At 43.1% G+C, this 26,453-nt stretch overlaps 1 protein-coding gene across 5 annotated transcripts in view; it reads left to right on the forward strand.

Moving 5' to 3' along the window:
* The window catches only part of cnbd1 (cyclic nucleotide binding domain containing 1), a 59,065-nt gene that overhangs the window by 27,031 nt on the left and 5,581 nt on the right, over positions 1–26,453 (forward strand). For 4 of the 5 annotated variants that reach the window (XM_046290769.1, XM_046290773.1, XM_046290772.1 and 1 more), the window contains 8 exons: positions 7,272–7,417; positions 9,785–9,882; positions 12,168–12,305; positions 12,536–12,668; positions 24,725–24,843; positions 25,124–25,274; positions 25,404–25,471; positions 25,658–25,717. In XM_046290769.1, the coding sequence (XP_046146725.1) occupies positions 7,272–7,417; positions 9,785–9,882; positions 12,168–12,305; positions 12,536–12,668; positions 24,725–24,843; positions 25,124–25,274; positions 25,404–25,471; positions 25,658–25,717 (913 nt within the window). The remainder of the gene's footprint in view (positions 1–7,271; positions 7,418–9,784; positions 9,883–12,167; positions 12,306–12,535; positions 12,669–24,724; positions 24,844–25,123; positions 25,275–25,403; positions 25,472–25,657; positions 25,718–26,453) is intronic. The other variant, XM_046290770.1, reaches the window with a different exon arrangement.

Genomic DNA, 26,453 nt, shown 5'->3' on the forward strand with positions numbered 1-26,453 from the left:
CGCAAGTGCAGATCCGGGTCACAGCACCATTGTAAAGGATAATTGTGCAAGGGGCGACACTTCAGGCTGAGGAGGGAGTTGGACAGATCCCTATCTGCTACATATGTGTGTGAACATTAATAGAGTATATGTGATCTATATGTGTTCACAAAGGCTCTTTGTTTTCCCCTCAGAATGAATTAGACAGTGGCAGAAAGGTTCAAGGCTCTCTTGTCTTCTCCCCTCCAACCAAAGATTGATTGGCTTCCTTGCTCTGCACAGGCCGCAGGCATCAGCCATCTCTGATAAAGGTCTAAACTGCTGTATAACACAAATCTTATCACTGTGGTCCCCAAGACATTGCCTTTCTACGTCCCCTCTCCTATGGGAAGTGAATGCTCAGTCAAAGACAAGGGTGTCCAATTCTCCCCCCCCCCCTATAATTTTCTTTCCCATTTTCAGAAAAAGTGCAGTTGAAAAGATTAAAAGAAAAAAAGAGACAGAGACAGAGGCCACTGGAGCTGTGATTTGAGTCTTCCTGATTTAAATTGATTACCTCGAAGGTCCCCCCTGTTATCTTCAAAGTGGACTTTGAATTTGAATTAAGTTGGCTAGCCTAGCCAGCATTTTTTTCTTTTTTTGCCCCGGCCGGCCATCTGAAGAAAAGTGCCTTGTGGCTCTAACTTCCAGACAGATAGCTCTTATCAAGCTCTTCTCTCCCTGTGATTTATGTCACTGGCTGGGTCCGCTTTAGGGGCAATTTTCCCCCAGCGTCCTTTGGTGATAGGTGAGAGGAAAGGAAGGCATTTGGTGGGGCGATAAGATGGTGATGGAGCGGCCGGAGCAGGCTGTAGGAGGCTGTAGATAAGGCTGATTACAGTTATTTGTGAGAAGAAAAATAGCGTTTGCTGCCTCTCCTCTCCTAAAAGCAAGGGTCCAGTGTTGAAACCGATCTGATAGGACTTTTGTCTTGTCTAAAAGCTCTCGATGGTGATGACACTTTAAAAGCCTGTAAGCCAAGGAGAGTGCAGGCCAGGGTCTCTTCTCTCCTGAGCTTCCTGAACTTTGGTAATAACGTTTGTCCTGATAAGACCTTGTAGACCAGCCATACTCAACTGGCGGACCGCAAGTTGAATGCTCCGTTGGGCTTTCAACTTGCTGCTGTTGATGGTTGTAGTAGCAGAATGCACAAGGTGCAATTTCACCATTTGGAAGTGCATGGGCAGTTTTCCTCTCATGTCATTCACTGACAGATCCTCAAGCTATTTATAACCTGTCAGACATGTCCAGTTGATCAATTACTAGCCCATGTTAGCCATATTGCTGGTTAGTTTAATTTACCTATCTAATTTGTGTAGTTAATATGTCTAGATTTACGTGAGTCACTAACAATATCCATCCGGACCTTTGCCACTTAGGAAATTTGTGTGGACGTACATTCTCAAAGTAGTTGAGTACCTCTGTTGTAGGCGATTTGTGTTTTTCTATTTTAATTTAGTATAAAGCGTGAGAATTTTAAATGTGCTGCTTAGTAGGGCTGTGACGGTCATGGAATTTTGGATGACAGTAATTGGCCAGTGAAAGGACTGCGGTCACCGTAATAACCGTTCGAATGGCAATGTTTTTGTTTTTTTACACATATTTTCTCCTCTTTTCCACTCCTGATTGCATGTGCTGCAATAGAAATATTGTGACTAGAAACGTCATTCCGATTCAAGTCAATGATGGCATAATGAGAAGACAGGCGGCCATTGCGAGTGTATCCATAGCAAAGCAGGAAGTAAAATATGAGCTAAAAATGTGCTGTGATTTGTTGATTGAACTCAACTGACATTACAAGAAATACATTCCATTGCATGAGCCACATCAGTTAACATAATTTGAATGGAAATTCTACATCATCATGGAAATTATTGCATCACAATATCAGGCAGCCATTGCGAGTGTACCCATGAGTTTACCAGTAAAATTGCCAGGGTTAGAGGTTCCAAACATGTTCTATTCATTCTATTTCTGTGTGCTGCTGCTGAATTTGTTTCAGCAAGGAGCAAAGTTTCATCACATTGTTAAGAGTCCATGTAACTACCAACACGGCAGTAACATCGTTGTTTTATTTGAACAACAATGTGTGCTTTAGATTCGGCTTGATCCAATGCTTGACGCAAATGCTAGATAGATTGAAAAAAGAGAATGCGAGTCAGGAGTGGAGCAAGCGGATGGACTGTGTCAGCATCCCTCCAGGCCTGAGCTAAACTGAGCTGAGCATCTCTCTCCCTCTCAATCCCCCATGCTGTTCTCTGAGCCACAAACCCTCTGGTGTGTCCTCTATAGGATCTCTTCTCTCAGCTCCTCTAAGCACCACGGTTAGTACACCGTAGCCAGCAGCCCCCTTCGGCGCACACACACACACACACACACACACACACACACACACACACACACACACACACACACACACACACACACACACACACACACACACACACACACACACACACACACACACACACACACACACACACACACACACACACACACACTGCCTCAGCCCCGCGCCCTGCAAATTAATCTGCCACTCTGTTTACACAACCACCACTTTCTGTCTGCTCAGCTCCTCACTGTGTGTTTGTGAGAGAGAGTGGGAGAAAGAACCTTGTGTGTGTGTTAGAGGCTACAAATCCTTCACGTTTGCAGAAATGACTTATTCACACAAATGAGTCTTTCCCTGTCCTTCCAATGATAAACCTTCATCCAGTTAATTAGAAACTTATGGAAAGGGATTAGCGATAGCAATTACTATTATCATTGGGGAATTTATGATTAATACCAGCGTATGGAAATGTCAACTGGAAGTCTTGGAATTGGTGGTGTAAAAATGTTTACATTACCAAAGTGACCCTCATAGTTCAACCTTTTGATTATACATGTATCTTATAAGCTACTACGTTGTAAATCAAGTTAACTGTTTAATTAATCGATTTTTCCTGAATATGACTGAGGACCATTGCGATTTAAGGGACTGATGTTTTTTTAGAAGGGATTAAGTTGAAAGGGAAAAATGACTGATGTAATGTCTATACTGTAAACATGTAGTAAATGTGGCCCTAGAATTTCCAAGGACATCACTACGAGCTACCAATTAGGATATGTAATCAGATGCTGTGGGATGCTCTAGAAGGACTTATCTGGATAATTATGTGGAAGGAAGGCAGTGGTATACACATTGCAGACACCAAAGCATTCCAACGTCCAACCTCAGATGTGTCTGATGATGCAGCGTCAAGCAAGCAGGAAGTGCATAACTCTGGGTCAAAGGTCATGTTGGGGGCACAGAAAGGGTACCAGGAAGTGAGAAGGCAGGGTGGAGGGGTGCTGTATGTACTCTCAATGGCTGACGTGGAAGAGAGGGTAAGATTTTTACAGATGTTGTCAAATATATTGGAACTCTTGCAATGGAGCAGAATGTTCTGTTTTTTCTTTTCAAAACTGGTTGAATGGCTATTTTTTACCCTGTAGGCACCTGCAACTTACCAGAGGTTAAATTGCACAGTAAATGAGAATCATTGCCAACAACTAAATTCTTTTTAATAATAATAATTTTTAATAATTTAGTCAAGGCCATTGTTTGGCTTTGACATTTCTCAATTTCAGTGTTTTCAATTTCAACTTATTTTAGAAGACAAAGTGAATCTTACAAGGGTGCCAATATATTTGACCACATCTGTATGCCAGTAGTTTTCAAGTCTCAGACAAGGCTAGTCATCACACAAGTGTAGATCACTGAACCACTTCCACCTACACAGACACTAGGTCATCCCATCTATAGGGATGTTGTAAAGACAGTCAGAGGTTGAATGTAGCGCTGCACCGCTTCGACATGCAAAGCGTAATTTTCTTGCAAGTCTCTCCCCTTTCTCCCAATGATAGAATAGATAGTACCACTACCCCGCCCATATTCATTTATATTTTCCCCCTACACAGCTGCTATAGCAATCATTATATGGTAAGGAAATGGAATACAGATGCCCATAGTTCCTTGATATTTCCCATGGGCTTAGTGTATACTGAGTGTACGCTGTACAGTTTGTGCATATGCATTGATTTAGATGTGATGTGTTTAGAATTATTAGCTCGTCCCTGCTGAACCTTGAAATAGCCTGCTGCGATATTAACCAGAGCTCAGCATAAGTCACGCGTTACTATCAAAGAGGATACTCCCTCGGGATGCTGGGTTGGTTACACCACTGACTTTATGGTTCCCGTATAGGGAAAAGTCATCGCAGTATCATGTACACATTTAAAAGGCGTTTTAAAAGGACAAGAACAATGAATTCTCAGTGACAAATTTAGAACAATTTCTATACAGTTTGAAAACTTAAAGCAGCAATCTGCATGCAGTTTCAAACAATAAGAAAGCCATCATCAAAGCTGAGGAACGGGGCTGGAAAATTGTAACCACTCTCAAATGCATAGACCGCTATGGATACAAGGACTTGATTTTAAAATGATAGTTTTAACTATGTTTTGAGGCTATATACAGTGTTCGTTTAGATGTAGATTGTTTGCAAACATTGGAATAAAACAAGCTTATATTTTGGGTTCTGATAGAGAACGACAGTTGACGTGAGCTCATGAAGCATGTATAAAAGTTATATTCTTCAAGAATCAAGGGGTATATATCATGTGTCAATCGCAGATTGCCCCATTTTAATGGATGGATAAGGAGATGCCCTCTGACCCTTAAGGACGGATATGGCGCGAATGATTGTCTAGTCCCGTGTTACATGCAAGCAGGTGACTGGCTGGCTTGTCACGTTTGTCTTTTTTAAGCACTAAAGGGACCTAATTCAGATCTTAGATATGTTCTATAACTGTCGTGAAGATGAGTGTTTTAAGAACTTAACTGATAATAATAAGAATCTCACATTGTTCTAGTTCAGGTATGGCTAGAGATGAGTGACTGGTGTCAGAAGTCTCCGTCTGAATGTCTCTCACCGTTTTGAAACTTTTGTGCATTGGCCGTTCAATAGGTTGTGTGTTTCTCCATAGTTCAGACAGTCTGACTCATAGTATATGTGAACTATGGTAGGGAGACACCACAATAGCACCCATCTTAACATTGCCTTCTGGAGAGTGAGGGTGAAGTCGCTTCCTTCCCGGTCTCCTCTCTCAAAGCGGGCCATCTCAGTTGTGACTGCCTTGAATCTGAGATGAGGGAACAGTTTCTTTGGGTTTTTTTACCTGCTGCTCTCCTATGCACACTCATGCCGTCTCTCTCTGACCACAATATTTAAACATAAAAATTTAAAATGAAAATGATTTAACCTGTATTTAAGTAGACAAGTCAGTTAAGAACAAATTCTTATTTACAATGACGGCCTACCAGGGGAATAATGGGTTAACTGCCTTGTTTGGGGGCAGAATGACAGATTTTTACCTTGTCAGCTCGGGGATTCGATGCAGCAACCTTTCGGTTCCAGGCCCAACACTCTAACCACTAGGCTACCTGCCTGCTCCATATACAGTGACTTGCAAAAGTATTCATCCCACTTGCCGTTCTTCCTATTTTGTTGACTTACAATCTGTAATTTAAATGTATTTTTATTTGGATTTCATGTAATGGACATACACAAAATAGTCCAAATTGGTGAAGTGAAATTAAAAAGAAATATTCAAAAAGAAAGGAGGACCAAGGCACACTTCATATAATTCATTAAAATGCCTTTATTTGTATGGCATGTTCAATAGAAACAAAGTGTTACAAATCTGACTCGTTTCGGCTGCATGGCCTTCGTCAGGGAGTACAAAGTAATAATACATGTCCTCTTTTGAACAGCTTTTCCATTTAGCCCTAATAGCCCTAAAACTTTGTTTCTATTGAACACGCCATACAAATAAAGGAATTTTAATTAATTATATAGAGTGCCTTGGTCCTCCTTTATTTTAGATGACCAATTCACCCCTTTTACCAAAGAGCACCTTCTGTCTACCAAAATTGACTATTATGTACCTTAGTAGTGCTTCTCTTCCTCTTCTTTCTACTAGAAAAAATTACTTATTTAAAAAAAGTCTTACTTTTTTTTTTTTTTACGGAAAACTGGTGCGTGCATATGTATTCACCCCCTTTTGCTGTGAAGCCCCTAAATCTAGATCTGGTGCAACCAATTACCTTCATAAGTCACAATTTGCTAAATAAAGTCCACTTATGTGCAATTTAAGTGTCACATGATCTGTCACGTGATCTCAGTATATAGAGTCTGCAACACCAAGGGGCACCACCAAGCAAGCGACACCATGAAGATCAAGGAGCTCTCCAAACAGGACAGGGACAAAGTTGTGGAGAAGAACAGATCAGGGTTAGGTTATAAAAAAATATCTGAAACTTTGAACATCCCACGGAGCTCCATTAAATCCATTATTGAAAAAGGGAAAGAATATGGCAACACAACAAACCTGACCAGAGAGGCCGACCACCTAAACTCATTGACCAGGCAAGGAGGGCATTAATCAGAGAGGCAACAAAGAGACCAAAGATACTCCAATCTCCGCTGTGGAGCTTTTCAGGGTTATCTGTCCATAGGACCACTTAAAGCTGTACACTCCACAGAGCTGGGCTTTATAGAAGAGTGGCCAGAAAAAAAGCCAAACAGGTTTGGTGTTCGCCAAAAGGCATGTGGGAGACTCCCCAAACATTTGGAAGAAGGTCCTCTGGTCAGATGAAACTAAAATGTAGCTTTTTGGCCATCAAGGAAAACGCTATGTCTGGCGCAAACCCAACACCTCTCATCACCCCGAGAACCCCATCCCCACAGTGAAGAATGGTGGTGGCAGCATCATGCTGTGGGGATGTTTGTCATCGGCAGGAACTGGGAAACTGGTCAGAATTGAAGGAATGATGGATGGTGCTAAATACAGGAAAATTCTTGAGGGAAACCTGTTTGTCTTCCAGAGATTTGAGACTGGGACAGAGGTTCACCTTCCAGCAGGACAATGACTCTAAGCATACTGCTAAAGCAAGTGGTTTAAGGGGAAACATTTAAATGTCTTGGAATGGCCTAGTCAAAGCCCAGACCTTAATCCAATTCCAATCTGACATGTCTGTATCCTAATTGCCCGGTCATCATCATCTCTCCAAATTAATAGAGAAATACCCAGCGATCATCATCAATTAATGCGCACGTGTGCACGTCTGTCCTCCCATGCACGCGCAAAAATCATTTTTTGGGGGAGTTTTGAAAAATGTTGTTTTCTTTGTCTGTCTGTCTGTCTGTCTGTCTCTGTCTGTCTGTCAGCCCTATAGAGCGGTCCCAGTTGGAGCACCATTCTATCCATAAGATGCTGAAGGTGTTCCCGTGTCTGACAGCCCACCTCTCCAGACATGAGTTACAGCAGATCAGCACCATCGCCATCATAGAGACCTGGGATAGGGCACAGATCAGTGAGTCCCACACACACACACATATTCTTCTTGCATTGTAAACTTAAACATGCTCTAGCATAGCATTGGCCATATATCATTTTGTCTTTGGAAAACTCCCTGCATCTTCCTGAATACTGCGTTGGCACATAAATGCATAAGAACACAGCCTTATTTAGAGCGTTTTCTCACACAAACACAGAGAAATACTCATACAGGTTTTATAAGGCCTTGATTTTGTTCTCAGGTATTCATTCTAGTCCATTCCCATGGTCTTTAACAGGAGATGCTGTCTGTCAGAGTGCTCACAGTCAATGTTATAGCTACTGTTTGTCTTAAGAAGTACTGGAGGGCTGTGCATGCGGTGATGTTATTGATTGAGACAGCACTATTCCAGCGCTGTAGACCTCAATCATCCCAAATTCACCATCTATTATTCATGCTATTCAACAGTAATCTGAGTACATCACACGTGCTCCTAGGCTGTTCTATCTATCCCATTTCACTGGCGGAGGCTGGTGGGGATAGACAAACAATAAACTCTCATCACGCATGCCTAAGCTGATACACACACACACGGTTATACATTATGCATCATGTGCATGCGCACACACGCATACAAACACCCTTCAGCCTCACCCCAAAACACACCCCTTCACCCCAAGAAGTACATCGCTCCCTTCACACCCCTGCCCTCAGTGCATCTGACTGTGAACATACAGTACTGAAATGGAGTCTTTTTGCTTCCCTTCTGTGAGGCCTGACTGGTTTCACGAGCAGTTTTATCTGTGTCCGTTTCTTTTCATCATTCATCCCTCATCTGTGCGCGTACACCGTGTGTGCGTGCACCGATTTGGGCAGATTGAAACCCCTCTAGCTACTCACTGAGATAGAACATCTACAAGTGGTGGTGAGATATGCAGCAGAGCACCACAGGGAAATATAGAAGCTGCTTGTATATGAAACTCTGCGAGGTGGTTTGGCTTCTGAAATGACTGTCATCCATAGAGGCAGGCAGCACTATCAACGGAATGCTTAGACTCAATCCCCTCTCCTGTTATGTTTGATTTGGTGGTTGGATATTGCTTTTCTGTTACCTTTCCCAGGAGCTTGAGTCGGGAGGCTGATATTTTTGTAGATTTTGATGAGGGGAGAGAAGTACTCTATATTCTAGAGAGGGAAATGCATACTTTAAATAAATTGATCTCTGTTTATGTACACACTATGTACACTATATATATATATATATATATATATATATATATATATATATATATATATATATATATATATATGTACATAGTGTGTACATAAGCAGAGATCAATATATATATACAGTACCAGTCAAAAGTTTGGACACACCTACTCATTCCAGGGTTTTTCTTTATTTTTAAGCGCAAACAAGTTGGGATGGTTTATCACTGCAGAATGCTGTGGTAGCCATACTGGTTAAGAGTGGTTAAATGTGCTTTGAATTCTAAATATATTATCTTCTTATTGGTGTTCTTTAGTAGTGGATTCTTTGCAGCATTTTGACCACAAAGGCCTGATTCACACATCAACTGTCCTCTGAACAGTTGATGTTGAGATGTCTGTTACTTGAACTCTGTGAAGCAATTATTTGGACTGCAATTTCTGAGGCTGGTAACTCTAATGAACCTATCCTCTGCAGCAGAGGTAACTCTGGATCTTCCTTTCCTGTGGCGGTCCTCATGAGAGACAGTTTCTTCACAGCGCTTGATGGTTTTTGCGACTGCACTTGAAGAAACTTTCAAGTTCTTGACATTTTCCGGATTGACTGACCTTCATGTCTTAAAGTAATGATGGACTGTTGTTTCTCTTGGCTTATTTGAGCTGTTCTTACCATAATATGGACTTGGTCTTTTACCAAATAGGGCTATCTTCTGTATACCACCCCTACTCAAAACACAACTGATTGGCTCAAACGCATTAAGAAGGAAAGAAATTCCACCAATAAACTTTTAACAAGGCACACCGGTTAATTGAAATGCATTCCAGGTGACTACCTCATGAAGCTGGTTGAGAGAATGCCAAGAGTTTGCAAAGCTGTCACCAAGGCAAAGGCTGGCTACTGTGAAGAATCTCAAATATAAAATATGATGGCATGGTTTAATGTCTGAGACTAAGCTATTTGAAACGTTCTGAAAAGACGAGACCGGTGCATTTGGGATAATTGTTTTGCTGTGAGAGAGTTATTTCTGTCTACTATAGTGTACTGGTCTAAAGTAGTGCACTATATAGAGAATACGGTGCTATTTGGGATGCAGGCAGATTCTGTGATGTTCTTCTGTGATGGACAGAGGCATTTCTTTACTTTTTAAAGTTTGTATTTCATTTGAACACTTTAACATCCCTTTCCTCCCGCAGTATTTGGACACAATGGATTCTACCTCATCCTGAAAGGTTCAGTAGCTCCGTACACTCAAGAAAGATCCAAGGAGGCTGTTGATCCAAAGGGCTCAGTGGTAAGCAACCACACCATGGCATTGCCACAATGTTACTCCAGAGTGTTAAAGATGGTATCTGCTGTAGGGGGAAACGGCGACACTGGCCACCCAAACCACCATTGTTATCGTCTTTGTTGCCGAGCTGAGGAGCATCGTGCAGCATGGTAAAAGCGGAAAGAACCGTGTTCGTCGTTTGCAGTGACTTCTCTGTTGTAATCTCGCAATGGAATGTGGCTGTTTCACCATTAAGGATTCTTTAACCCTTGTGTAGTCTTAACATTCGGTATACTCCCCTTGTCCTAAGGGTAAAAAATTGCCCACCTTCACTAAACCCCTAAAATAAAGCAGCTTAATTTAATTTTAAACCCCAAATATTTTTTTGCATGAAGAAACAACCTGTCATTCATCACAAACTTTGTGAATATCTGGGTTTTCCCTCTTCACGATGCAGAAAGACTGCATTTAATCAGTGGACACCACTCGTTTTTATTACAACACACTTGTCATAATTGTTTTATCACTTATTATTATTATTATTATTGATAAAGGTACTACATAGGTGTAAACATATGTTTTTTAGCAAGAGATAGCACTTATATAGCCAAAGGAAGTAGCAGAAATGTGAAGCAAGTAGTTTTGAATGCATTTTATTGAAGGGAAATATTAACGGTCTTGAACTTTTTTGGGTACATAGTGATATATTTTTATATACTGTACAATGAGGAATTCAACTACAAAATACTTCTCTTCCCATTTTTTTAACCATTGCCCTCACCCACAAGGTGTATAAACAACAACAATGAATAAGAATAAAATAAGATAATAAGATAAACACAAATCAATCAACTCTAATTAGCACAGGGACAGTATGCAAGTGTGTGTGCATGGACTTTGCTGATGTATTTCTCACATGTGCAGCACATAGTATTTGTTTTACAGTCCTTCTTTGGGGGGCAGAATTGGAATCTCCTCCTCTTGCCTGCCCCAGCTGCAGCCTCAGGTGGATCAGGACAAGATTCAGCCCCCTAAACAGCTTTCACAAGCGCTGCAGAGGCTGCTGTGTGGGGGAGGCACTCCCTTCTTTGAATGTGTGGGGTTACAAGTGCCTTTTACAGCTGCTCCAGGAACACCCTCCTTTTGTTCTGCTTATCAGGCATCCAGGTAGGGTTGATCTTGTTCCATATCATGAAGGCATTGTATGAGGACACATCAATAATGTTATGGAAGATGACCAGGGGCCAAGCTGAGTTCAATCTCTCATTGTGTGTATCTTTGTGGTGTGTAAGTTATTTTATAACTGCCGGGTCAAAAATGACCCTAAGACAATCTTTGTGCCCTGGTGGTGTACAGCTTTCATGGAAATGTGAACAAAGGCGATGTTTGACTTTTTGTAATGTTGGGGTCACCCATCAAATGTCAAGTTGAAAACATATAATTTAAGGTGTTTTTCTCTGCTATTAAACATAGTGGCGGGTCATTTTTTACTCTTAAGACAACACAAGGGTTAAGCTTTAAGGTCTTTTCACAGTTTTGGTTCGTTGATTGATTTGTTGGTTGATTGAGTGATTGATCGCGTGTTTCAGATAGGTGTGGGTGGCAGTTTTGGTTCGTTGATTGATTTGTTGGTTGATTGAGTGATTGATCGCGTGTTTCAGATAGGTGTGGGTGGCAGTTTTGGTTCGTTGATTGATTTGTTGGTTGATTGAGTGATTGATTGTGTTTCAGATAGGTGTGGGTGGCAGTTTTGGTTCGTTGATTGATTTGTTGGTTGATTGAGTGATTGATTGTGTTTCAGATAGGTGTGGGTGGCAGTTTTGGTTCGTTGATTGATTTGTTGGTTGATTGAGTGATTGATTGTGTTTCAGATGTTTCAGATAGGTTGGTTAATTGGGTGGCAGTTTTTTGGTTCGTTGATTGATTTGTTGGTTGATTGAGTGATTGATTGTGTTTCAGATAGGTGTGGGTGGCAGTTTTGGTTCGTTGATTGATTTGTTGGTTGATTGAGTGATTGATTGTGTTTCAGATAGGTGTGGGTGACAGTTTTGGTTCGTTGATTGATTTGTTGGTTGATTGAGTGATTGATTGTGTTTCAGATAGGTGTGGGTGGCAGTTTTGGTTCGTTGATTGATTTGTTGGTTGATTGAGTGATTGATTGTGTTTCAGATAGGTGTGGGTGGCAGTTTTGGTTCGTTGATTGATTTGTTGGTTGATTGAGTGATTGATTGTGTTTCAGATAGGTGTGGGTGGCAGTTTTGGTTCGTTGATTGATTTGTTGGTTGATTGAGTGATTGATTGTGTTTCAGATAGGTGTGGGTGGCAGTTTTGGATCGTTTGAACCTCGTGCAGGTACTGAGGCAGGCATCACCATCCAGTGTACATTAACACAGGAACCCTGCGAGATCCTGAAAATCTCCCACTCAGGCTACGCCAAGCTGAAGAAGGTGAAGGAGCTACATTTACTATCCAAAATGAATATGCTACCTACCTGATTTATATGCATACCAGCATATGCGACTGTATTAATCAACCACAAATACAAGTTACTTATACTTCCACATGTTTCAATGTCTTTAGACATGCCCTCAATGTTTTCAACTTTGTTTTTACACTAAGACATGTGTCCTTGCTCACTGTCTTGAATCTGTATTGTGCTGTGTGTCTCTTGTTGTAGGAGATCTTGGCCCAGAACTATGCTCTGAAGGAATCTCTGATCCAGGGTTGTCACTTCTACCTGCAGTGGCCCAAGCTCTCCATCGATAGGCTTGCCAACCTCATCCAGATGAAGAACTTACCAGCCAAACACGGTACAGTTCAGTAATAACCTCCCCTCCGTCAGCCAATCACTGTAAACCCATTTCTGTCACCCAATCATGGTACAGTAATACCCCCCTAGTATTAGCCAATCACGCTAATACTCGCCTCACAGTCAGCCGATCATGGTAATACTGTACTACTACCTTATTCGAATCATGGTAGTACATGGTAATTCCATAGTGCATGGGAGTTAGGCTGTGTGTTCCTGTAATGAATCATATTTGTTCTCTTTTCCACACATTCATCTCTGTATGAGTTCAATTAAATCCCTTTGTTGTTTTTTTATCTGGGAAAATATGATACATCATGTATGAAATAAGTCTTTGTAATGTGTGGCAGTTTTTTTTATTACATCTTTATTTGTCCGTAATTAGGTACAGACGCTGTATGCTTCATTGAAAACAAGACAGACTTAGACCTAGACGCAGATGGTTGCATATGAAACCGAGGTTACTGTAGTATACCACTAGATCTTAACAACTTCAATACATCATCAAAGCGACATGAACAGCTTATGCATTAACTTCCCCGCCCTAGTTTGTGCCGTCTGCCAAGCAAACAAACACAAGCAAGGCGGCAGTAAAAATGTCGTCCCCCACGAATGATACAGCGCCCCCCTTCTGCCAATCAGTGTCATTTGTGTAAATGGCGGCTCTCTGTGACGAGATGTATCATTCACCCAAGTTTCGTCAAAAATGGGCCAGTGGCGTCTGAGATATCGTGTACCAACAGTTGATTCCTGTAGCGCCCTCTTGGGCCAGTCAATGTCATTTTGTCAATGTCGGATCACTATGGCAAACGCATCATTCACCAATTTCATCACTCTGAGTCAAACAAATCAAGAGATATAAAGAATTGCCCGTTATAGCGCCACTGGGTGGTCAATATTAATATTCTTGCACATGTTGAGTGATGGTAGTGTTTGCAACATGTGTGCCACATTTTGTTACAATACGAATATCCTTGACCAATTTATATTTATTAATGTGCTAGAGCACGCCTGCTTGAATATGTATTCGTCAATGTCGGCCAAATTGTTTAGCGTAGTAGTCTGGAATAAATTGCATTGAGAGACCTTTGTCCATAGATGTCACATATGAAGTTTCGTACAGATTGGTCATTCGGGGCCAGAAAAGTAGCGTTTTGCCAAACATTTTAAATGGAAGAAAATCAATCATGGTGGACCTTATGGGTCCTTGAGGGAAATGTGTTCTTTGTGAGAACAGGGACCTATGTACCACATTTCATGACTAGGTCAAATGGGGTGAGGGGCGTGACCTTTTAAAGTTTGCGTTTTCAATCTCCTGTTATAGCTCCACCATCTGGCCAATCAGTAAATGCCAGATCTCCATGACAAGACGCATCATTCACCCAAGTTTAGTCAAAATTGGGCTCGTGTTGTCTGAGATATTGCGTGACTAACGTACTAACGGACAGAGATAGATGCACAGTCCCCTCCCCAATTTAATTTGGGGGAACAACAAATTAGATCCATCCTCTACTTCTTCCTCTCTCTCTCTCTCTCTCTCTCTCTCTCTCTCTCTCTCTCTCTCTCTCTCTCTCTCTCTCTCTCTCTCTCTCTCTCTCTCTCTCTCTCTCTCTCTCTCTCTCTCTCTCTCTCTCTCTCTCTCTCTCTCTCTCTCTCTCTCTCTCTCTCTCTCTCTCTCTCTCTCTCTCTCTCTCTCTCTCTCTTTCTCTCTCTCTCTGTCTTTCTCTCTTCTTTCTCTCTAGCCTCTACCTATCCCTATTCCATCTTTAGATGTAGTCGAGGCGACAGGAGAGCATATGGTGAACGTTGAATGGAGACGTTACGCAGTGAGGCTAAAGGCACCGTACAAAATGTTTTATATCAAACACTTAACTCAGAACCTTGTCTTTTCCACTACTTGTAGCGCATGTCATCATCACTGATTCCCTCCCTCTTCTCTCACCTTCTTGTCTTTTAAGGAGAGAGCGAGCCAGGGCCTTCCTACAGCTCCCTCCAACAGGAGACCATACTCTCTCCATCCCCATTTTCCTCTTCATCCCCTTCATCCGAATGCAATGATACATTACCTATATCAGAGGGAAAGTGAAAGACGGAAGAAATGGTGGGTGTGCATACGTGCATCCGCTAGTGATTGGATATGTTGGTTGGGGGTAAGGGTGGGGTATAGGATAGTATCATACTGTCAAACGATAGGATCTCATCCCAGGCTGGAATAAGTCGAGCGAGTGGTGTGTGCTGTGTGTGCCGTTCGTTGATTGCTATAGGGACGATCTCTAGCTCTATTTGCCCAGTGGGGAAGCTGTAGCTAGCCAGCCGGCTGTATCTGGGTTTATGTATCCTGGATAGATGAACGGTCTGCCTAGAGGGCAGGACTCCTGTCCTGAGGTTTGTACAGATGAATGACTTGTTTACATGCTGCTGCCTATCATCAGAGGCCTAGTCTGCCTCCCAAATGGCACCTTATTACCTATTTAGTGAACTACTACCCCATAGGGCTTTGGTCAAAGGTAGTGCACTATATAGGGAATAGGGTGTCATTTGTAATTCAACCCTATAACACAATATCCCCATTTGTCTCTCTGGCCTGTGACATGGCAAGGATACCATAACCATCTGGCTTACCTGCCTGCCATGTTAACCTATACGGACGCCTAAGCCTGTCTCTCAATCCCCAACAGGCTACTTGATCACCTTGATTGGCTCCATGTTGATGCTTCAGTGGCTTTGAGAGGGATAGTGTTTCATGTAAAGGTTTGTGAGAGCAGAATGAAGACTGTTATCTGCTGATGCCACCATAGAGACATTCAACTACTGTCGGAACAGACAATAACTCTGGAGGTTAGGCCGGGCCATGACATTTGGGGCCACCTCAATTTGGGGCCCCTCTGTTAAAGTAATAGCCATTTTAACATTTTGATGCATCCTAAATCTCTCTATGACCCCTTCCGTCACATCTGTTATGCCAGCGCCTGTATACAGTACTATAGGTGAGATGTACAAGTCAGTGGAGAAAGGCAGTGTTACAGAAGGCTATGACCTCACCACTGCAGGGTGACTCTTCATCTCAGAGGGGTGTGTGTCTAACTCTGGTGTTAACACTTCATGTCACCACAGTCACAACTGTCCTCCAGTAGCTGCTTCAAGTTTCCACATACGGATCCTTTGTCTATATGAGATGACCTCAGTCACAGTGAATGTGTTGGACAGGCTGGCTGGCCGGCTGACTGATTGGCCGACTGGCTGGCTGGTTGCTTTAACAGCGCCAACATCTCTCCAGGCTGGCTCTGGTCCATCCAGTACCCTTTTTACATTACTATGCGTTTCACATTGTCCTTTCCAACATGGTTCAAGCAACTAAGGAACTGTAGTTGCGTAACCTGGCTTGGCTCGGTAGTGTAAAAAGGGTACATTCGTTTCCCTTCTGGCTCCAACACAACAGAAACAGCAGTCTGGCTGGAGACCAAGGCGTTTTCCCACGCGAGGCTTTTTCAGAACGTCCGATAGACAAGGCTGTCTGTATGGGAATACTGTGTCCCCATCCCAGACGGTCATGCTTGTCCAAGAGCTCTCCTCTGGAATGTAGTCCTCTAACACACGCGGGCGCGTACAAACACACACACACACACACTGCACATAGTCTGGCAGACTGTTTTACATTGATTGTTCACGGGGATCAAACATCCAGCCGGTATCTTAATCCAAGCAAGAGATGGATTACATTACGCTTTGTGTGTAAAGTGGCTGATGGATATTTTCATAGTGGTGCATGGCATGAATGAAACACATGTTTTCGGGGTATTGTAAAGAGTTGAGTGATTCACCATGTCTTGGTCTTACAGACTCGCATACGTCTTCAGCGAGGTATCCTGTTACACTTAATTGAATATGACCGCTCTGCCTTATGACGTACGTCGAATGCCTCCGAGGCCGACAGGTAGAGTAGTGGTTGATCACAAGCTGATAAGTATGCTTTTCCCCTTCCTGGAATCTGGTGAAGCCAAGACAATTTCAACGTATACTGGTAATAGAAAATAAAACGGTTCATTTAGAAAATATCCCTTTCCTTCGGTTGTAGTCATTTCCTCTTCTTAATAATTCTCAGCTGTCATCTTTGTGCCCTTCTCACCCCTTCTTCAACCACCTCACCCTCCTCCCCTTCTCCAAACTGTGGCAAGGCTCTACTATCCATCATTGGCTGATTATTGTTTCAGAGAGCTCATTACTGTAGACGAGGGCCTCAAACAGACTAATAACTGACTATTAGGGCCCTATTAGAGTGGCTAATTCAACCCCTATTTGGATTTCCTCCCTCCGTCCCTATATACAGTGAATGAGGTCTACCACAGTGTTTGGACAAAACTCCCTTCCGAATCTTTCTCTGTCTGGCGCATGAATGCACATGCACACACAGAGGAGAGGAGAGAGGGTTTGGCTGTCTCCCATCACACCAGTAAAAACACTGGCATTAACTACCCATTAGTTCTGTGACAATCAAAAGTCTGTCAGGCAGCAACTTAAACGTTAAGGGGAGAGGACGGGGAGGCTAGAGACGATATGGCTTGTCAGTCAAGAGGTACTATCAGCTCCAGGAAAGATAATGGACTGCACGCTTGATGTTTTCATTTCACGGTAGATGCTGTATGCTTGGAGATATAGTAAGCACAACCAATGCACTCTGATGTATGGGGAAATCATACCAAAGACAACCTCACACTAACCCTGCCATCGAGCAGTTTATCCTAAATACCCTGCACATTGCCCATTTTTCATTTTCTATGTGAAAAAGGATAACAATACAGACATGGCCACTAAATGAACCTGATCGCCAGGGGAAAACAGCCCTCTCACTTAATATGTGACGGCAGTTTGAGTGAACCTTGGCCCCAGCCTGTTCTGGAGGGAACATTGACTATGACTGTGTTAGAAATTACACCCTGTTCCCTATAAAGTGCGCTATATTTGACCAGAGCCCTATGTGTCCTGGTCAAAAGTAGTGCACTAGGGTATAGTGTGATATTTGGAACGCAGTCTTTGACAGAGAGTTGGAGCAGACAGACACAGTCCAGGGGATCCTACTGGGTAATTTCCCAGGTGAGGCCCTGTTAACTGTTTGATTATTCCGGGGCCTGAGTGAGTGAGAAAGGTCAAAGGGGATCTTGAGGTTCTGAGGTCTTAAATAAAAGCTGCCAAGCGTTTCATTGGAATAGGCCGGGATGAAATTAGGCCCGAGAATGACACACACACACACACACCCACACACACACACACACACACACATGGCTCCCCCAGTGATGTCTACCACTGTATGTGAGGCTGGGCCCTCCCGTACTGTCAGCACACATAACAAATGGGCCCCGTTTGTCCAACTTTCCCCTACATAGAGATAGCGTTTAAAAACACCTGTCAGCACTAATATACCGTGTTTCTCCTAGCCGTTAAAGGCTAGAGGGCCGTGAATCAATATAATGCTCACCTCCCAATGCACACAAACCAAAGATTTGTCACATGACAAAATAATCCTCCAGCGCAGACTTTGGAGCCTCTTGCTAAAACAAGAGGACTTCTTCTGTAATTTACAGTGTAGCCTACTTTTTTTTCACAAAACTTTTGGTATATTTTGTCAGTTGTGATGCATCAGTCATGAAGTGGTGGATTGGGTGTTGCTGTGGAGGTTAGTAGGATGTGTGTGTGTTTGTGTGTGTGCGCGCGCAGTAACCCAAGAGTGTTCCAGACGATGAATAGACACATGGAGTACAGCTTCAAGTAAGGTTAAGAGGGAGGTGTGTGTCTCTTTGTTAACTACAGCTGGTGAGCAATCTCTAATGCTAAGGAAGTCTCAAGGTTTTACTCGCCTGAGTTAGAATACCTTGTGATAAGCTGCAGACCTTACATAGATGTCTGTTTACTTGAGCGAGCTAAGGCCGCACTCAACGAGCTGAAAAGGGCCATAAACAAACAAATAAAATGCACATCCAGAGGTGGCGCTCCTTGTGGCCGGTGATTTGAATACAGGGAAACTGAATTCTGTCTTACTTCATTTTTACCAGCATGTCTCCTGTGCAACCAGACGACACAACTCTAGATCACCTCTACTCCACACACAGAGACACATACACAGCTCTAGATCACCTCTACTCCACACACAGAGACACCTACACAACTCTAGATCACCTCAACTCCACACACAGAGACACATACACAGCTCTAGATCACCTCTACTCCACACACAGAGACACATACACAGCTCTAGATCACCTCAACTCCACACACAGAGACACCTACACAGCTCTAGATCACCTCTACTCCACACACAGAGACACATACACAACTCTAGATCACCTCTACTCCACACACAGAGACACATACACAACTCTAGATCACCTCTACTCCACACACAGAGACACCTACACAGCTCTAGATCACCTCTACTCCACACACAGACACTTACACAACTCTAGATCACCTCTACTCCACACACAGAGACACATACACAACTCTAGATCACCTCTACTCCACACACAGAGACACATACACAGCTCTAGATCACCTCTACTCCACACACAGAGACACCTACACAACTCTAGATCACCTCTACTCCACACACAGAGACACATACACAACTCTAGATCACCTCTACTCCACACACAGAGACACATACACAACTCTAGATCACCTCTACTCCACACACAGAGACACATACACAACTCTAGATCACCTCTACTCCACACACAGAGACACATACACAACTCTAGATCACCTCTACTCCACACACAGAGACACATACACAACTCTAGATTGCCTCTACTCCACACACAGAGACACATACACAACTCTAGATCGCCTCTACTCCACACACAGAGACACATACACAACTCTAGATCACCTCTACTCCACACACAGAGACACATACACAACTCTAGATCACCTCTACTCCACACACAGAGACACATACACAACTCTAGATCACCTCTACTCCACACACAGAGACACATACACAACTCTAGATCACCTCTACTCCACACACAGAGACACATACACAACTCTAGATCACCTCTACTCCACACACAGAGACACATACACAACTCTTGATCACCTCTACTCCACACACAGAGACACATACACAATTCTAGATCACCTCTACTCCACACACAGAGACCCATACACAACTCTCGATCACCTCTACTCCACACACAGAAACACATACACAACTCTCGATCACCTCTACTCCACACACAGAGACACATACACAACTCTAGATCACCTCTACTCCACACAAAGAGACACATACACAACTCTAGATCACCTCTACTCCACACACAGAGACACACACACAACTCTAGATCACCTCTACTCCACACACAGAGACACATACACAACTCTAGATCACCTCTACTCCACACACAGAGACACATACACAACTCTAGATCACCTCTACTCCACACACAGAGACACATACACAACTCTAGATCACCTCTACTCCACACACAGAGACACATACACAACTCTAGATCACCTCTACTCCACACACAGAGACACCTACACAACTCTAGATCACCTCTACTCCACACACAGAGACACATACACAACTCTAGATCACCTCTACTCCACACACAGAGACACATACACAACTCTAGATCACCTCTACTCCACACACAGAGACACATACACAACTCTAGATCACCTCTACTCCACACACAGAGACACATACAACACTCTAGATCACCTCTACTCCACACACAGAGACACATACACAACTCTAGATCACCTCTACTCCACACACAGAGACACATACACAACTCTTGATCACCTCTACTCCACACACAGAGACACATACAAAGCTCTAGATTACCTCTACTCCACACACAGAGACACATACAAAGCTCTAGATTACCTCTACTCCACACACAGAGACACATACAAAGCTCTCGCTCACCCTCTGTTTGGCAAATCTGATCCTCTATCCTCCTGATTCCTGCTTACAAGCAAAAACTTAAACAGGAAGTACCAGTGACACCCTAATTACGGAAGTGGTCTGATGAAGCGGAAGCTAAGCTACAGAACGGTTTGGCTAGCACAGACTGGAAACATGTCCAGGATTCATCCGATAACGTTGAAGAGTTAACCACATTAGTCCCCGGCCTCATTAATAAGTGCATCGTCCCCACAGTTACCGTACGTACATATCCTAACCAGAATCCATGGATTACAGGCAACATCCCCACTGAGCTAAAAGCTAGAGCTTCTACTTTCAAGGAGCGGGTCAATAATCCAGACACTTACATTTGAAGTCGGAAGTTTACATACATAGCCAAATACATTTAAACTCCGTTTTTTTTTACAATTCCTGACATTTAATCCTATTACAAATGCCCTGTCTTAGGACAGTTAGGATCACCACTTTATTTTAAGAATGTGAAATGTCAGAATAATAGTAGAGAGAATGATTTATTTCAGCTTTTATTTATTTCATCACATTCACAGTGGGTCAGAAGTTTACATACACTCAATTAGTATTTGGTAGCATTGCCTTTAAATTGTTTAACTTGGGTCAAATATTTCAGGTAGCCTCCCACAAGCTTCCCAAAATACGTTGGGTGAATTTTGTCCCATTCCTCCTGACAGATCTGGTGTAACTGAGTCAGGTTTGTAGGCCTCCTTGCTTGCACACGCTTTTTCAGTTCTGCCCACAAATGTTCTATAGGATTGAGGTCAGGGCTTTGTGATGGCCACTCCAATACCTTGACTTTGTTGTCCTTAAGCCATTTTGCCACAACTTTGGAAGTATGCTTGGGGTCATTGTCCATTTGGAAGACCCATTTGCGTCCAAGCTTTAACTTCCTGACTGATGTCTTGAGATGTTGCTTCAATACATCCACATAATTTCCCTCCCTCATGGTGCCATCTATTTTGTGAAGTGCACCAGTCCCTCCTGCAGCAAAGCACCCCCACAACATGATCCTGCCACCCCCTGTGCTTCACGGTTGGGACAGTGTTCTTCTGCTTGCAAGCCTCCCCCTTTTTCCACCATACATAACAATCGCCATTATGGCCAAACATTTCTATTTTTGTTTCATCAGATCAGAGGTAATTTCTCCAAAAAGTATGATATTTGTCTTCATGTGCAGTTGCAAAACGTAGTCTGGATTTTTTATGGCGGTTTTGGAGCAGTGGCTTCTTCCTTGCTGAGCGGTCTTTCAGGTTATGTCGATATAGGACTCTTTTCACTGTGGATATAGATACTTTAGTACCTGTTTTCTCCAGTATCTTCACAAGGTCTTTTGCTGTTGTTCTGGGATTGATTTGCACTTCTCGCACCAAAGTACGTTCATCTCTAGGAGACTGAACGCCTCTCCTTCCTGAGCGGCTGCGTGGTCCTATGGTGTTTATACTTGCATACTATTGTTTGTACAGATGAACATGGTACGTTTAGGAGTTTGGAAATTGCTCTCAAGAATGAACCAGACTTGTGGAAGTATAGCATTTTTTCTGAGGTCTTGGCTGATTTATTTTGATTTTCCCATGATGTCAAGCAAAGAGGCACTGAGTTTGAAGGTAGGCCTTTAAATAAATCCACAGGTACACCTCCAATTGGCTCAAATTATGTAAATTAGCCTATCAGAAGCTTCTGTAGCCATGACGTAATTTTCTGGAATTTTCCAAGCTGTTTAAAGGCACAGTCAACTTCGTGTAAACTTCTGACCCACTGTTATTGTGATACAGTGAATTATAAGTTAAATAATCGGTCTGAAAATAATTGATGGTAAAATTACTTGTGTCATGCACAAAGTAGATGTCCTAACCGACTTGCCAAAACTATAGTTTGTGGAGTGGTTATAACGAGTTTTAATGACTCCAACCTAAGTGTATGTAAACTTCTGACTTCAACTGTATAAGAAATCCCGCTACGAACACCGACAAGCCATCAAACAGTCAATACAGAACTAAGATCGAATCCTACTAAATTGGTTCTGAGACTCGTTGGATGTGGCAGGCTTGCAAACTATCATTGATTACAAAGAGAAACCCAGTTGCTTCCCAGTGGCACGAGCCTGACAGACGGGCTAAATGCCTTCTATTCTTGCTTGGAGGCAAGCAACACTGAACCATGCATGAGAGCACTAGCTGTTCCAGACGACTGTGAGATCTCCGTAGCCAATGTGGGTAAGACCTTTAAACAGGTTAACATTTACAAGGCCGCAAGGCAAGGCAGGTTACCAGGACCAGCTGGCAAGTGTCTTCATTGACATTGACAAGGTAACCTGTCTACATTTTTTATTTAACCATTATTTTAGGAGATAAGTTGACTGAGAACACATTCTCATTTACAGCAGCAACCTGGGGAATAGTTACAAAGGAGAGGAGGGGGATGAATATCGCCCCGTAGCACTGCTTTGAAAGGCTGGTCATGGCTTACATCAACACCATCATCCCAGACACCCTGGACCCACCCAAATTCGCATACCGCCCCAACAGATCCACAGATCTCTTGCACTCCACACTACCCATTCACACCTGGACAAAAGGAACACCTTTTTGAGAAAGCTGTTCATTGACTACAGCTCAGTGTTCAACATCATAGTGTCTTCCAAGCTCATCACTAAACTCTGGACCCAGGGACTAAACACCTCCCTCTGCAACTGGATCCTGAATTTACTGACGGGCCTCCCCCAGATAATGAGGGTAAGAAACAACACATCTGCCACACTTACCCTCAACACAGGGGCCCCTCAGGGATGCGTGCTTAGACCCCTCCTGTACTTCCTGTTCACCAAAGACTGCATGGACACAAACGACTCCAGCAGCATCATTAAGTTTGCTAACGACACAACGGTGGTTGGCCTGATCACAGACGATGAAGAGACCGCCTCCCTATAGGTGGTCAGTGACCTGGTGCCAGGACAACAACCTCTCCCTCAACATCAGCAAGACAAAGGAGCTGATCGTGGACTACAGGAAATGAAAGGCAGAGCACGCCCCCATCCACGTCAACAGGGCTGTAGTTGAGAGGGTTGATAGCTTCAAATTCCTTGGTGTCCACATCACTAAGGAATTATCACGGTTCACACACACTAACACAGTCGTGAAAAGGTACAACAATACCTCTTCTCCCTCAGGAAGCTGGGAGAGCATCTTGACGGTGTTAGTGTGCACCATTGAGATAATCTTGACTGGCTGCATTACTTCTTGGTATGGCAACTGCTTGGCATCTGACTGCACGGCACCACAGAGGGTAGTGAGTACAGCCCAGTATCTAACTGGGGCCGAGCTCCCTGCAATCCAGGACCTCTATACCAGGCGGTGTCAGAAGAAGGCCCTAAAAGACTGCTCTCTCTGCTACTAATTGCAGTGCGGTAGCAGAGCGAACAGTCTATGATGGTTGGCTGGAGTCTGATTTATTTTTAGGGCCTTCGTCTGATGCACCAAGTCTGGAACCAACAGAACTCTGGACAGCTTATACTCCCAAACTGTAATAATGCTAATTAGTTTGTCTGGGAAGCTAGTTGGTTAACTATTTAACTATCTGCATTGACCCTTTTTCCGCCAACTCTTTTGACTCCTCACATACGCTGCTGCTACTGTTTATTATCTATCCTGTTGCCTAGTCACCTTATCTCTACCTATATGTGTTTATCTACCTTAATTACCTTATACCACTGCATATCAACTCGGTACATACCCCGTGCATATAGCCAAGTTATCATCACTCAGTGTGTATTTATTCCCCATATTATAATTCTTCAATTTTTCTCTCTGCATTGTTGGGAAGGGCCGTAAATAAAATTCCACTCTTAGTCTACACCTGTTTTGAAAGCATGTGATGAATAACATTTTGATTTGAGTACAGAACATACTTACAAGGTCGATGTTACACACACCGACCCACACTTCTCACGTACTGTATGCTGGTTCATAACCTCATCCATCCTATGATAAAGGAGCCCACACTCTGACCTGAAGAAGCAGAAGAACATTACTTGATCTGAAATGAGTAGGCATGCAGGTAGAGAACTTATTTCCCTATTTCCTCCTCTTTTTCCTTCTCTCTTCTTTCTGTAGTACTGGTGAAGGAAGGGAAGGTGTGTCCTTTTGTGGCCTACATCCGAGAGGGGGAGTGTAACATCCTCCAGGACATTAACTCGCTGATGAGGACCCCACAGGAGAAGGTGTCGGTCTGCGTGCGTGCACACACACACACGCACACACACACATCACACTGTAACAGTAGGCCTTCCTCCAGGCTGCTGCATGTTCCCTGTTTGATTAAAAACCACTTCATCTAAATCAAGGAGTGAAAGTGCAGGACTTGATTTGAATATTAATTACATGGTTAAGACTGATTACCATAATTGTGTTACATTTTATACCGGGAAATGGGAATATCAATTCCAGGAACATGTCATTTGTGATAATGATTGGGCCTTGGCTATTTTTTCTTCATTGGCTGTTGGTTTCCAGGGCAGCAGAATAAAGTTTGTTGTCGTGGGGAAGCTCGGACCAATGGAATCGTTCGGTGAGGTGAGCATCCTGCTTGATCAGCCCTCCCCCTGCAGCATCGTCACGGCGACAGAGGTGCAAGTAGGGATCATCCAACCAGATGCTCTGAAAGGTTAGTCACATGCTCTTATATCATATCTGGTAGCCTATACACTCTCTTAAACTGTTTGATGTTTGAAAGGAAATAAAAACTGAGTTCATTACTGTGCGTTAATTTGATTTATGTTCATATTTTGCTTAGGACTTGATTCAGTGACATCGGCACTGATGTTACAAACAGCACAGCCGACTTACGGGAAGTTGAGTCAGGTACTGCAGTCAATTTGTCCAACATATTAACCTTACATTATTCACCCTTTCCCTATACCCTGATACTATTGTGTTATGGAACAAGTGGAAAAGCACTGGTTCGAATAGTGAATAATATTCTGATGCATTCACCTAGAATATTGTTGACCGCTTGGTTCTGTATGACTTGTCCCTGTCTTATTCCAGGAAGAGATTAACAAGGAATACATCAGACAAGAGCGGCACAAGGAGTGGGACCACATAAAGGTGTAGTGTATACGTCTCAGTAAAGCATATTGTTACCGACTTTCCTTTTCTCACTAATGAGCCTTTAAATTCTACTAAGCCTTTTCACATTACAGAGCTGTACAACACTGGCCTGATTATGCATCCGCCATAGTTTCTGGACCTGTGCAGTGAAGGACAATGTGAATAGAAAATAACAAGCCAGCACAGTACGGGTCGGCTCAGTAGTGTGAAAAGGGTCTCTCTCTGTCTTAGGCTCTTATGGAATACCCAGCACAGTACGTTATAATCCCTGTGCCTTGTCCAAACCCAGAACACAAACACAACGTTTCTTCTGAGAATCAGCAGCCATGCAGCCAGCCCTAACTAATTCCCAGGCCTGAGTGCCAATGTCTGCCTTTGTTCTCAACCAACCGTGTGTGTGTGTGTGTGTGTGTGTGTGTGTGTGTGTGTGTGTGTGTGTGTGTGTGTGTGTGTGTGTGTGTGTGTGTGTGTGTGTGTGTGTGTGTGTGTGTGTGTGTGTGTGTGTGTGTGTGTGTGTGTGTGTGTGTGTGTGTGTGTGTGTGTGTGTATTTGCGCCTGTTCGCTTGTGTATGCGGGTATGCGTGCCAGTTTCCCATAGATGATTACACCACTGTGTAGCTCTGCTCTGTTATTGCCATGGCAAAATCCTTACTTGGAAGGAAATTCATTATGGACGCTGGCTAACTGGTCCAGTGCAGTCCTCTCCGAGGTACCTTTCTACAGCTACAGCTTG

The sequence above is a fragment of the Oncorhynchus gorbuscha genome, linkage group LG12 (genome assembly GCF_021184085.1).
Source record: "Oncorhynchus gorbuscha isolate QuinsamMale2020 ecotype Even-year linkage group LG12, OgorEven_v1.0, whole genome shotgun sequence".
NCBI classification, from domain to species: Eukaryota; Metazoa; Chordata; class Actinopteri; order Salmoniformes; family Salmonidae; genus Oncorhynchus; species Oncorhynchus gorbuscha.